At 37.6% G+C, this 13,224-nt stretch overlaps 1 protein-coding gene across 1 annotated transcript in view; it reads right to left on the bottom strand.

The window, feature by feature from the left end:
- The window catches only part of KDM3B (lysine demethylase 3B), a 47,660-nt gene that overhangs the window by 19,214 nt on the left and 15,222 nt on the right, over positions 1 to 13,224 (bottom strand). The window contains 7 exon segments of the mRNA XM_032209238.1: positions 822 to 1,023; positions 3,037 to 4,285; positions 5,824 to 6,366; positions 6,368 to 6,397; positions 7,277 to 7,345; positions 9,632 to 9,756; positions 11,162 to 11,267. Coding sequence (XP_032065129.1) covers positions 822 to 1,023; positions 3,037 to 4,285; positions 5,824 to 6,366; positions 6,368 to 6,397; positions 7,277 to 7,345; positions 9,632 to 9,756; positions 11,162 to 11,267 — 2,324 coding nt within the window.

The following is a 13,224-nucleotide window of genomic DNA, read 5'->3' as shown; positions in this document are numbered from 1 at the left end:
GGCATTGAAGTTTGCAAGTCTTAAAGCTGTCAAGTTACAAGACCCTTGAACTCCTAACACTTTAGAAAAAAAAAACCAGGAGTGTTCAAACCTGACAGCTTTAAGACTTGTGGACTTCAACTCCCAGAATTCCTCCTCCAGTCATGTTGGCTCAGGAACTCTGGCATTGAAGTTTGCAAGTCTTAAAGCTGTCAAGTTACAAGACCCTTACACCCCTAAACCTTTAGAAAAACCCCCCCAGGGATGTTCAAACTTGACAGCTTTAAGATTTTAAGGTTTAGATAGGACTCTTAGAGGCGGGCGGGGCGATTGGTGAGCCAGCCAATCAGTGAGCGGCGGGCAAGGCAAGTGTGGTGCAGATGGATGGGGGGAGGAAGCTGGAAATGGTTCTAAACGGCACGGTAGATTTATGGAACCTCTTCTATAGGTTAGAATTGGCAGGAACCCACCCCTGTGCTGAGATGACTAAGACAATGAGTTATATTGTTATTTAGGAAGAGTTTGAGCCTGCTGGTGTCCAGAAACTGGACAGAATCCTCAGAACAAATGCAAAACTCTCTACAAGATTTCTCATGGAGGCAACAGTGTTAAGAAACTCCAGTCAGATGTTTTCCATACCAGTCAGATATTTCTACAGTTTTAATATTATTATTATTCTGTTGCACTGGTCTGAGCCATGCACGTAGCATTTCTCTGGAACTATAGAGAACTACGGAAGCTAAGTGAAATCAAGAGATATCTTACTTACTGTACTTACTTGCCGAATGATCATGCTAACAAAGAAAGGAGAGAGTACAAATAACTCAAGAGAGCTTTATCACCTGCGGAAGTGAAAGAACCGACAGGCTACTGTAGAGTCATCCTGTTCCTGTTCCTTGAACTTTCGGTAGCGTTCCAACCGGCATTCTCGGCACTTGTGCAGATGAGGAGCCACATTGATGCATGAGCCATCCTGGAGGAAGGGCTCCCCTGATTGCTTCAGCTTTCTCACCTTACTCATGTCTTTCAGTACAGACTGACCAACTACAAAGCAAAGCATCTATTACAAGCAGGTTACAAGACAGTATGTTTGCCAATATCAAAAAGTATTTACTTAATCTGTAAAATGCATGTTTACTTAGGCAGAGCTGTTATTAGATAGAAGCAGGATTCTACTTGCTGCAAGCTGATAATAGGCCTTATCCAATTTTTGAACAATACAATCAGTGCACAAGTTTAATATTTAGGCAAAAAATGGTAGTATAACCCTACTTTCCCACTTACTTGCCCTTTGTTCGAACTAAATGAAATTTAAATGACAATCAATATATTTCACACTACAGCTATCACAGAGGTTATAAGGACTTAGGTGTATCAGATATGAGCCACCATATACTTAAAATTCATTTTTTTAGCAGTCATTTCTAACTTCCTATTTAGCTTGTACCTATGTTTTCCCTGTAATTAGATTTCTTCACTTTTTGGAGGTTGGAAATGAGAATAATTTAAATGAATGCTTTCAACACCCAAATGTGATATAAGGATCTCAGGGACTTGGTATATCCCAAAGGTGCTTTTTGAGGAGGCAACTGGACTTTCTGTTTTTTCTTTGAAGATGTTTCACTTCTCATCCAAGAAGTGTCTTCAGCTCTGAGAAGAAGCTTCTTGGATGAGAGCTGAAGCAGCTTCTTGGATGAGAAGCAAAACGTCTTCAAAGAAAAACCAGAAAGTCCAGTTGCCTTCTGAAAAAAGCACCTTTGGCACAACCAAGACCTGGATGACTGAGAATGTCAATGGACATGGTATATGTTTGCTTGTTAAAATAAACATGTTCAGTAAGGATAAATGCTGCAAGATATATTGCCTTACTTGGAGAAATGCTGGTGTCAGCCATTTCCTAGTATAATTTATAGACTACTACAAAGAGCTAGAGATTTTTGTGATTATACAAAATACCTCTCTGGTTTATTAATTTTTCTTTTTATGTTAATTCTCCAACCATTCTTTCTAGTACCTAAGTAATGCTGCCCTCTAATTCCCCAGTATTTTGTTTTGCTATTCAAATTCTTTTTAAATCAAACCCAATATAAAATCTATAACAACAAAAGCATTCTTGTTTTATTTTGAATCTCTAAAAAGGATTTACCATGATAAAAGTATCATGAATCTGAAATGAAGGCCAAGTCACATTTCTTCTCTAGAATACCATCTATTTTAGATAGAATTCTAAACTCTAGGGCCGAGTTTCTACCACTGTACAACTTATTTTTCCTGACATTTAACATCTTACAACGCTTTTAGAATTGCCAGTTTTACTGTCTTGTGAGTTTACACACACACACGCATACACACACAGAGACATACACACCACACATACAAAGGTACTCTGCACTTCACTGAAAAAGCTTGCAAAACAACCTAAAACAATTACGATTCACATAAATCATGTTATGTATCATGAGATTGACAGTATAGCAGGTATATAAATACTCAACTACTGTATTTTTTGGAGTATAAGACGCACCGGAGTATAAAACACACCAAGGTTTTGAAGAGGCAAATAAAAAGTTTTTGCACTCTGCAAACCTCCCAAAAATGGCCCTTACCCCCCCCCCCCAAAAGGCATGAATAGCCTTTAGGGGGCTTGCAGAGTGCTTCTGGGGGAGTGGAGGACCCAAAACCAAGCAGAAAATGGCCCGTTTTTCATTAAAAAGGGGGGGGAGGCATGGATAGCCTTTAGGAAGTTTTTAGAGAGCTCTTGGGGGCTGGGTAAAATTGAACAAAAAACGGGCAGTTTTTTGCTCATTTCTGTCCTCCCCAGCTCCCAGGAGCTTTCTAAAAGCTTCCTAGAGACTCTGCATGGCTATTTTGAGGAAGGGGCAGGTTTTGGGAGGCAAAAAATGCTGTATTCAGTGTATAAGACACACTTAGATTTTCAGTTTTTTTTTTTTTTTGAGGGAAAAATGTGCGTCTTATACTCCGAAATATACGGTAAGTAACCCATCAGCTGTCCTCCCCAAATTACCAGACTCTGCCTTTTTAAAAAAACATCATCACCTTTCAGGGGAGCTGTGCGAGGCCTGCCCTTAGGGGCTTGTTTCCCCTTCCCCTTGCCCATGAGTAGTTCAGCATTCCGCTCATCATTGGGACCCAGTTTGCCAATCAAATGCTCTGGGATTCCCTTCAGACAAGCTTTGGTATGCAGTTGCTCCTCAGAATCACTCATATCCGAGAGGTCACTATTGGTGCTAGAATCAGAATCCTGTTTAGATGGCATGCTCCGCTCATCTAGAGAAAACCTTTTTACAGATTCAAAGGGGGGTTTGCTTTCCAGTCCTATCTCGGCCTGTGGAGAGAAAAAGCCACAGGGATGTCTGCCAAACACATTAGAAAAAGTTTTCATTAAAGGATTGTCCTGTTGCCCAGGCCCAACAGATGGCTTTTCTTCTGTTGGACTAGAGGAGAGTGTGGGCATTTCAATAGGTTGTGTCAGACTGCCAACTGGTGAACTAGAACGGCCATTCCCCAGAGTAGATGAACTCTGAACACCAGCAAAGAGAGTTGCACTAGGCACGCTGGGCAGCGTCTTGGAGGAATCTGTCATTATAAACAAGCTTTTCTTTTTCGCTGAAGAGTCAGTTGAGGTGTGCAAATCTGGCCAGCCAGAAGCAATCTTGGAGCCAAGGCCTGAAGAGGGAGAAGCAGAAGCTCCTGACTGCTGAGCTGAAGATGCAAAGCTACTGAAAGGGCTAAGTTCTGATTTTTCTGCAAATGCCAGAAAAGGGTTGGAGGGCTCTTCTCGTGACAATTTGGGAGGTTGTAAAAAGAGATTTTCATGATTATCAGGAGTTCGTGTGCTGATGAGGTTTCGTGGGAAAGCCGGAGTAAGAGTAGGCATGGATTCCAGCGGTAGCTTCCGTTCTGGAGGAGTGCCCAACGGAGTTCCAGGATTAATTTCTCCAGTGGGGCCTTTACTTTTGCAGATCCCCAAACTCAGGTTCTCTGGACTTTTTTTTAACGAGTCCTGATTTGGGGATTCTTCAGTTAGATTTTCTGACAAATTTGTGAAATAGTTACTGGAGGGAAGATTCTGGGACATGCACTGAAAAAACAAGTTCTTTGATGGATCTGTATCTTGCTGGACTTCATGACCAGTGTTACTACCAAAGGAAAATCCAACAGGTGCCTTCTCTGAAGCTAATACGCCATTGGATTGGCTTTGCCCATCATCAAATACTAAAGGCTGGGTTGCAGACGACTGCGTCATTCCAAATCCTGCAGAAGCCGATGCTGAATTTTGGGTATTCTGAAATGAAACAGTTAGGCAGCTAGTTATGTTCACCCTACAAAATCCAAATTTCACCATACCCAAGACAATTTCCCCAATATACTGGCCTAGCAGATCTTAGCAATATATTCCATATCAAAATGTATATTATGCAGATAGATGAGATAGATAGATAGATAGATAGATAGATAGATAGGTAGGTAGGTAGGTAGGTAGGTAGGTAGGTAGATAGAAAGAAAGAAAGAAAGACAGACAGACATATACAGAGAGAGGGGGGGGCAGGCTGCCAAAATTAATTCAGAATGACAAATCACTAAATCTATATACACAGGTAAGTTGTTTTCACAAAGTTGATTTTGTAATTCTTTTCTAAAAAGGAATGTATTATTCCAGATTTTTATTTCCATTTCTGAAACACTTAAATTGTTAATTGGTGCATTTTAGCAGTTATTCTGAAATAGTAACTTGTTTCCTTAAACAGGGGAAGTAAGCATCTGGTCTACCAGTTTTGTCCACCTGGTCTCTTCTCTTCTTCCCCAAGTCCCTCCCTCTTTTGCAACCCTGTTACGTTTTTTAATCTTTCAAAGGCCAGGGGGGGGGGGGGGGAAATGGAACTGGCAGAGATGGATCTTGCTGACATTCTTTCAAAAATACCATCGAAATTTGTTCTGCTTTGCCTGAACTTTGTATTTCCTCCATGAAGTGAATAGAAGATGTGAATGAAATCAGTGAGTTTATAGAGTTGCCTCTGTCTTCTTCAATAACTTATCTGATGGCGGAAGACAAATACCGGAAAAATTACTTCAGGATCTGCCGTATGTTCAGGAAAAGGATAAAGGACATCCATCCTGGACTGCCTTTATGTAAGGCAGGGAAGGGCAAGACTAGGAGCAATAACTGAATATGTTCTCCTGCACATAGAATTTTTCTCTGTGCAAAAGGAAAACAGAACACCATGATTTTGAATCCCATTTCTAACCCAGATCCAGTTCCCTGCTTGCTCCACATTGTAAAAAAATCCGTCAATAAATAAATCATCTTCTTAAAATAATTATATAACTTTCTTTTTTAAAAAAAAAACAAAACACTTTTTACTAAGACAATCAATGTACACTAAACTGGAGACTTTTGAGTTCCAGTTTCATTTATTGTGCAAATTAGTATCTTTTTTCTAATGAGGCAAGAGAAGAATTCACTTGTATAGTTGCTCTTAATTTCTATTCACATACTGTTAGCCTTCTTTACAGAATACTTACGGTTTGCAATTCTAAAAAAAACAAAAAACAAAACCAACCAACCCTGTCCCAAAATCCTATTATACATTCCCCTTCATCTCTTTGTGACCCCATCAAAACTGAACAAAGTTATACAAAACTATTGTGTGTGTATGTGTGTGTGCAAAACAAATTCAAGGTTGTAATATATCAGTTTATAACGTAGCCTTTGATGTCGTCTTATATACAATCCTAGCAATTCCCCAAAAGTCTTAGCATTTTACATACTGGCATCAACTTAACAATGCTAGGTATTCGTCAAACTGGCAATAAACAACTTACCTCTGCCTGGATCTGTGAATGGCCTGTTTTCTGCTTTTCTTGAGCAGAAATTGCCGACAGGTCAGTATCCGAGACCTGTACAGTAGCTGGCGTTGTCCCAGTTGTTGTAATTACTGTAGGAGCTACCGCTAGATCTTGACTGCTCTGTTCTAAGGATTTTGTCACCTCTTCATTTCCAGCTCCACTCAAAAGGGCTTGTGTAGAAGCTGGAGGAAAGGAAGTGAAGGTTGCATGAGTGTCACCACCTACTGGTTCATCTTGGACCACAAGAGTTCGTCCATTCTCCTTTGTGTATGTGGCAAAGCGAATACTTCGATTAACTGGAGAAACAAATGGGGGAGGTTGCTTGGTCTTTGGATCCAGAGTCATGTCACCGCTTCCCTTCCATGCTCCTTTATTTGCCTCGCCACCATCATTTCCATTAGAATCTACTTCGCCCCTCTCCTTTAGCTTCTTTGTAGCATGGTCACAACCAATATCAGAAGCATTTTTTCTTCTTCGTCCATCTTTCCCATCCACACTCTCTCTCTTTTTTTTTCCCTTTGGAGGATTTACCTCCCTTTAGGGATCCCCCCTGCAATAGATAAAAACATTACACACCTCACAACAAAGTCAGGAGAAATCAGTATTGTTATCTATCCAAAGATTTTAAGAAATGTTGCTTAATGTTAAGGAACTTTAAACAAGCAAGTTGCTTTAAATAATATTTAGAAGGTATGTTAAATAATAGATCAATAAGGAACTTAACATTCATTAATTTGCACATAATTCCATGCCTGCCAATTTAGGCTATGTTTGACTGAATTCCATACGGCTTAAGTGTGAATAGGATCTGGTTATAATTAGCAAGTCAAATTTACATAAGCAAAACAAATAATTATGAAGGCTCTATCACAATAAGATAGCTACTCTGATTAATTCATCTATCAGAACCAGTCAAGCTTTTTTTAAAATAGTTTATTAAATGAACCAGAACTGATTGTAATCATACACTGCCCCTCTGAATAAATCCTGGTTTACATATCACAATGATTGGGTTCGTATAACATGCAAAACCAAGTTCAAATAAATTATAACATATGAGCCAGATTTCTGAGTTTCTATATGAAGCTCACAAATCACATGCAGTCCTTAAAAGTCTCAAGTACTCTATTGTTGATGCTTATCAGTCCCCTTCAACATAGTCTTTGTTTCATCATCTTCACTAGAATTGACAACAATCTTTATAGAATCACTGAATAACAGAGACTCACTAGTCTCATTTCTCTACACTAATCTTCCCTAAATCAGGGAGGTGGAAAATTAGAACCTCCTAACGGGTGCAGAACAGTATGCACACCGGTGTGTAGCACGACTAGACCCACCTAGAGGTTTGGAGGGACAATGGAGTTCTAGCTACACACCTTTATTTAGCCCATATCTGTTTATATCATGATGTACTAAAACATGATACCTCATTCTGAATAGATGCGTCCATCACTACATGAATCAGTCGAGGATCTACTGACTTGATTTCACCAGTCTGTTTTTTATGCAATGAATCGAGAAACAAAAAAGGAAAAGGAAATCCAGTATTAGAGAAAAAATACACTGTTTACAAAGCAGCAATTAGTGTCTGGAAAGTATGTCCCCAAGCTATGTCAACTTCTGTTGACATCTCGTATCTTTATCATACTCATTATTTTAAATGTGGCATATTATATAATGCGCTATAGCTGATTTCACTTATTTGAAAATTATTCTAATTACATATTATATAAATCTAATATTAGATATTATAATGTATTAATGCTTTTCTGTTTATATAAACAAAAGGTCTTCAAGGTGGCTGTAATTTTCAATTATACCAGATAATACAAAGATAAGTCCGAAGGAATCATTTTTCCTAAATAAAAGAATGAGATATTCCTTATATTCCCTCCAGTTCTATCTGCAGTTCTACAGAGAGTGAGATCTAAATTCAATTTGAACAAAGTACTAAATCACTTATTAGTATTAGATGTATGCATTTCATCAAACTTTGGGTTCACTAAAATAAAAAACTAGAAATATTTATTCCTTTAAAAAAAATAAGCCATGATTTCCTTAAAGTACAGAGCACTTTGGTTCATTTTAAACTTCTGGTCTTATTAATTCTAATTAGTGTTTAAATGAAATAAAAATTTATGCTCATATCACATTTAAACTCATCATTGTTTAAAACTAGAAGCAGATACATTCTATATCCCGCTTTTATACACAAAAGGCTATTATTTCTGAACAAGCTGCTGTTATTCTAATTGCATGAATCAAACAATCTGAATAAAAACATATCAGCAAATAAACCAAATATTTGACAGAATAAGGATACGGATGTTGTGAAGTTAGACTTTGGGTAGGCACATTCTTCCTCCATAACCACTTTTTATTACACATTCTTAGCAGCAGAGAAAGCTGCTAAAGATTTTTTTAAATAGTTGATATAAAAATCCACGGGCAGAAGAGAATACATTTTAATAATATTCTGAATTTTTATTGAAAGAGTTGGTAACATGTGCAGTACAATGTGCCAAAACACTATCTATGGAATCCCAAAATAATATCTGCAACCTGTTCTTGCATGGATGAAATAACTGTAATCTTAACAATCTCACAATATTGTGGCATTTTTTTTGTACCCCATCTTCAAAAGATACCAACATTTATTGATTGTGTGATAGCACATTCTAATACAACCTGTATTAGATTATCCAGAAACTGGAAAATTGGACATGACTGATCTCAAGCGTCTACTTATACATGCATGTGGAAGTTCACTTGCAGATAAACTTGACTTTCAAAATTTTATAAACATACCAGAAAAAAGTGTGCCACCCATGGATGATCCATGTTTTGGTTTCAAATTTGAGGGTCGCTATATCCGTGAGTATATACCAGAAATATGGGTACCTTTAGAAAGTATTATTATACTTGCAGATAAACCAAGGCCAAGTTTTTGGATGCATTTGGCATTTTAAATTTTTGGTTTATCTGCAAGTACATACCTTAGTTTTCATGTCTGTGGTTTGTGAGAACTTGGGCCATCATATAAACATTGAAAAAGCAGAAGCACCAGAGGTTGTGGAATGATCTGCTTTCAGCGTTTTTTCCCAGGAAGCCATTTGCCCTGTCATGCCGGTTTCTTAAACCATGACCACACAAGACTCAAGGGTATGTTCTTTGCCTAGGCATAATAAGAACAATTTATGTGCATCCAAGAGGGGGAAGTTTCTCCAGCAACGTTGGTGCTTAGAGAACAGGACCTTCAATATCATAACAGAAGAAAGTACCACCTAAATCTTAAATAAAATAATCAAGAAATAATTACAATAAAATGAACACTTTAAAGAGACCAAAGAAAAATAGAGACCCTAAGGGGAAGCCATGACTAGGAGTATTTGTTGTATGCAAACATGCAGTGCATCCATTAAAAATTAAGTTTTATTATGATCCCAATAAAGAGTATTCACAACTGCAAAACTTGAAGATTCACAATGCAGAACAGTACAAAATTATCATTTCAAGGACCACAAAACAAGTTACAGTTACAAATAAATGTGAATTAAATATACATATACAAACATAATAGAATTACAGTAAGCATAATTTACAAATTTACCATGCTCTTAGCACAAATGTTTTTGTAAATAAGTGTAACTGGTCATCAAAACACTATTAGGGAAAGTATCAACTTTGCCATACAAGCAAAGCAGTGAGATCATCTGTAACATCCTGTTCAGTGAACTGAAATGAAGAAATTGGACCTCAAAACCCCATAAAAGCTTCTTACCTCAGTCAAAACCACTTCCATCAGACGTGTGAGAGGATCTTGACAACTCACAACCGCAGAGATCCAGCTGATTTCCTCTTCAGGCTGATACACCTTAACTCTTTGACCCTGTATACTGTAAAGTCCTGGAAAAGAGTTCCACATGATCATGTAAGACAGAAATATATTCCCCACCCCCAAAAGATTTAACAGAAAAAAAACTACCCTAAACAAAAGTGCTTACAAAATATACACATTTTTTAAAGTATTTGTAGAATATAAAGTAAAAATGTTTTAAGAGGTATTATTGAGAGAAATAGTTACCACAAATGTATAGGATAATGAATCAATTTCTAAAATGTATTTTAAATATTTTAACTTGCTGACAGTAACTTCTATTTTTGTTTTACTTTTTTCAGTCATCTTTTATATGATAAAAATAGCAATAATTAGTGAAAACATGCAATGGAATTGGAGGACACCCTTGGATAAACTGCCTTTATTCAATACAAGGTCATGCAGCTTGTTCTTCTCCAGAACTTTCAACTACAACCCATATTATTTTTTCACATAATTACTCACTCTTAGCTCAAGTATTTATAGCAATACCAGACTCATCTTTGATTCACTATATATCCCAATTTTCAGCCATGGGGACAGCAACAAAACCAACCATCTACCTCTATTCAAAGCATAAAATGAGTGAGAAAAAAAATACAAACTTATCAGTAAAAATTAAAACCATGTGTTCTGGCATCAAAAAAATAATTCAATACAACTGGTCTACCATGCCAATAAGTCTAGAAAGGAGAGCAGACTTTGAGGAAGATAATATGACTGCCTGAGAAAAGGCCTTCTTCTCTATACATTTCAAATATTCTTCAATACTGCCTGGCCAAAAGAAGAACAGGTTTATAATGGAAAGCCTGATTCTTCAGATAACTTAATCCCAAGATATTTAGGACTTCTAAAGATCATGACCAGTATTTTGAACTATGCCCTAATCAACAATCTCAATTCTAATATTTTGAACAAGCTGAAACTTTCCAATATTTTTCAAAGGAAGCTCTGAAAAAAAGATAATTATATTACTCTGAAAAACACATGTTCCTGAAGCTTGAAAGATTGGATGCAAGTGCTCAATAATAATAGCTTCTGGACACAATGAATACTTCAACACAGAGATTTGAAACTAAAAACTAGGAATATACATATATAACATAAAAGGGAAGTAAAGGCCCAAGACTAAAAGAAGCTAAGCCCTACATATTGATATAATGGCTATACTGTCCAGGAGCACCCTTATCTAATGCCCTGCAGTTATCAGGCCTTTACTTCTAAGTCTGTGAATATTGAAACCTATTTCTTGAATAGCAGAAAGCGGCTTCAGGTGATGCAGAACAATACTTGATTAATTGTGGGGTTTTAGCTTAAAAAGCCTGAATCATAAGAAACATTTCAAACAAAATGAGGCTTTAAGTAGCACTTATCAATATAATCTAATTGCCATCAAAATCAAACATATTTTAAAAACCTTATTGTTGATCTTACCTCTGCTAAAGATCTCTTGAAGCTTCTGATCACCAATCAATGCATTGACAGCTTCTCTTAATAAAGGCTGCTGTTGGAGAAGTTGGCTCTGACTTTCTGTTGGCATCTGTCAACATGTTTTTAATATGAAAAAATAGACGAGAAATAAGACAAAAGCATGAGTAAGACTGCCAAAGTTGTTCACAGATAATTGACAGGAGCCCAGGTTTTAGAACTGCTTCTAAGTTCTAAAAGTTATTTTGGTATTATACAGTTCTGCTCCTTCTCTCAAGTACATTGTAAAATTTGATAGATATTTTTGCCAATCACAACCTTAGAGAAACAGAACAGGTACCCTGTTGAATTTATGTACGACCTTTATACTGCTTTAATTAGGGATAACAATATGTGCTAAAGCCTTTCCACAGCACATACCCTAAACTGAAAGTCTTGCATCCACATTTTACTTGCTTGTATGCCAACCATTCCCCCCCCCCAAAAAAAAGCTCATGGTGGGTAATAGTAGCAACAAAGAACAATAATTCAAAATTTCAAGTACCCCACATAAAAAAGCGTCAAATGAAAACATAAAATTTAAAGATTAAAAATTGACAAATACAAATGCCACACACTTGCAATCCCAACTATAGCACACCATCACAGGAACATTCTCCTGAAGCTCAAAAGGGATTAAGCTTATCAGATCTCTACTGGTGGGGGCACAGACTACTAAAAATGCCTGTTTCTAAAGATTTTATCAATTGATGGAATGGGATTTAGAGTGACTTTATTTGATCTTGTTGAATGGGCAAATGAATATAAGAGAAAGTGCTTCCAGAATTAGTCAGGTCCAGAGCCATGCATAGTTTTAAAGGTGATCTCCAGCACCCTGAACTACATCCAGAAGCCAAATGGCAACCAGTGCAATTCCCAAAGCAGTGGAGACCACAAGAATATCGGACCATACCCATTACTGCCATGCCACCAAATTCTGTAACACTTACACAACTTCCAAATACGTTTCAAGAATAGCCTTATACAGAATGAGTTACAGTAGTAAAAACAGGTAGACCATAAGTGATTGCAAGCAGGGATTCCTTGTCTGATATATAAGATGTAGCAGAACTAAAGTCCCCCTGGCCATCAACTGTCACCTGTTTAAACAGGCACTGCAAATCTACGAGAACCTTCAAATTGTGTACATCTGAGTAGAGGTATACAACTCTGTTCAGAGTTAACGATGGAGCTTTCTTGAAATTGGTAAGTCTAAAATCATTCCATCTTGCAGAGATTCAGTTGCAGTCTCTTCTTCCCCATCCAGATCAAGACAGCTCAGTCACTGTTTCCATTACATAAGCTGTTTGGTTCAGAAATGAGATACATAGTTGGGCATTATCACCATACTGATGATACCAAACCCAGTGTTGATAGATGGGGTCTAGGACAACTCACTGTGACCAACTTGCCACAGCCAGTTTGTTATGGCCAACTCACTGCAGCCAACTTGCCGAGGGACAACTTGCCATGGCCAACTCACTGCAGGAGTTTCACAAGACAAGGTGCCAGCCATCTCTAATGGCACTGTCTAGCAGGACTCCAGGTCCTCTTGGGTTTCAGTGGTTTTGTCTGCCAATATGTGAAAATTCTTCACAGTGGCCCTTCAAAAACTCTTGGCAAACTTCCTTCCCTAAAAGGAGAATGTATTGTTTTAAAAAGGGCCACTGGACATCATTCAGTATAGGCAATAGGGGTAGCAAAAAAAAAACACCCTTCTATTTTGCCACTTCAATCACCATTGTGTAGGCTCTAATGTAAGCTTATATTAGTATCTTGTCAAATTTAAGACCGATCTTCAAGTAACACTCTGGGTGTCCTTTCTATTGCTTGTTCTCCATGCACTCTTTTAACAGCTCCTTCCCTATTGTGGGGGAGTTGCACCTTAAATTCTACTGAAATCAGAGTGTGATCAGTTCTTGGCAAGGGGTGGAGTTCAATGTCTCTCTTTAGATGTTGCCTCTACTTCAAAACAACAATTAGACGCTGTCATGCATATTGGCAACTATGAACCTGTGGGCTGCTCCATA

The sequence above is a fragment of the Thamnophis elegans genome, chromosome 2, assembly GCF_009769535.1.
Source record: "Thamnophis elegans isolate rThaEle1 chromosome 2, rThaEle1.pri, whole genome shotgun sequence".
NCBI lineage: Eukaryota > Metazoa > Chordata > Lepidosauria > Squamata > Colubridae > Thamnophis > Thamnophis elegans.
Note: the sequence above shows the minus strand (reverse complement) of the source record. Positions and strands in the feature narration are given on the sequence as shown.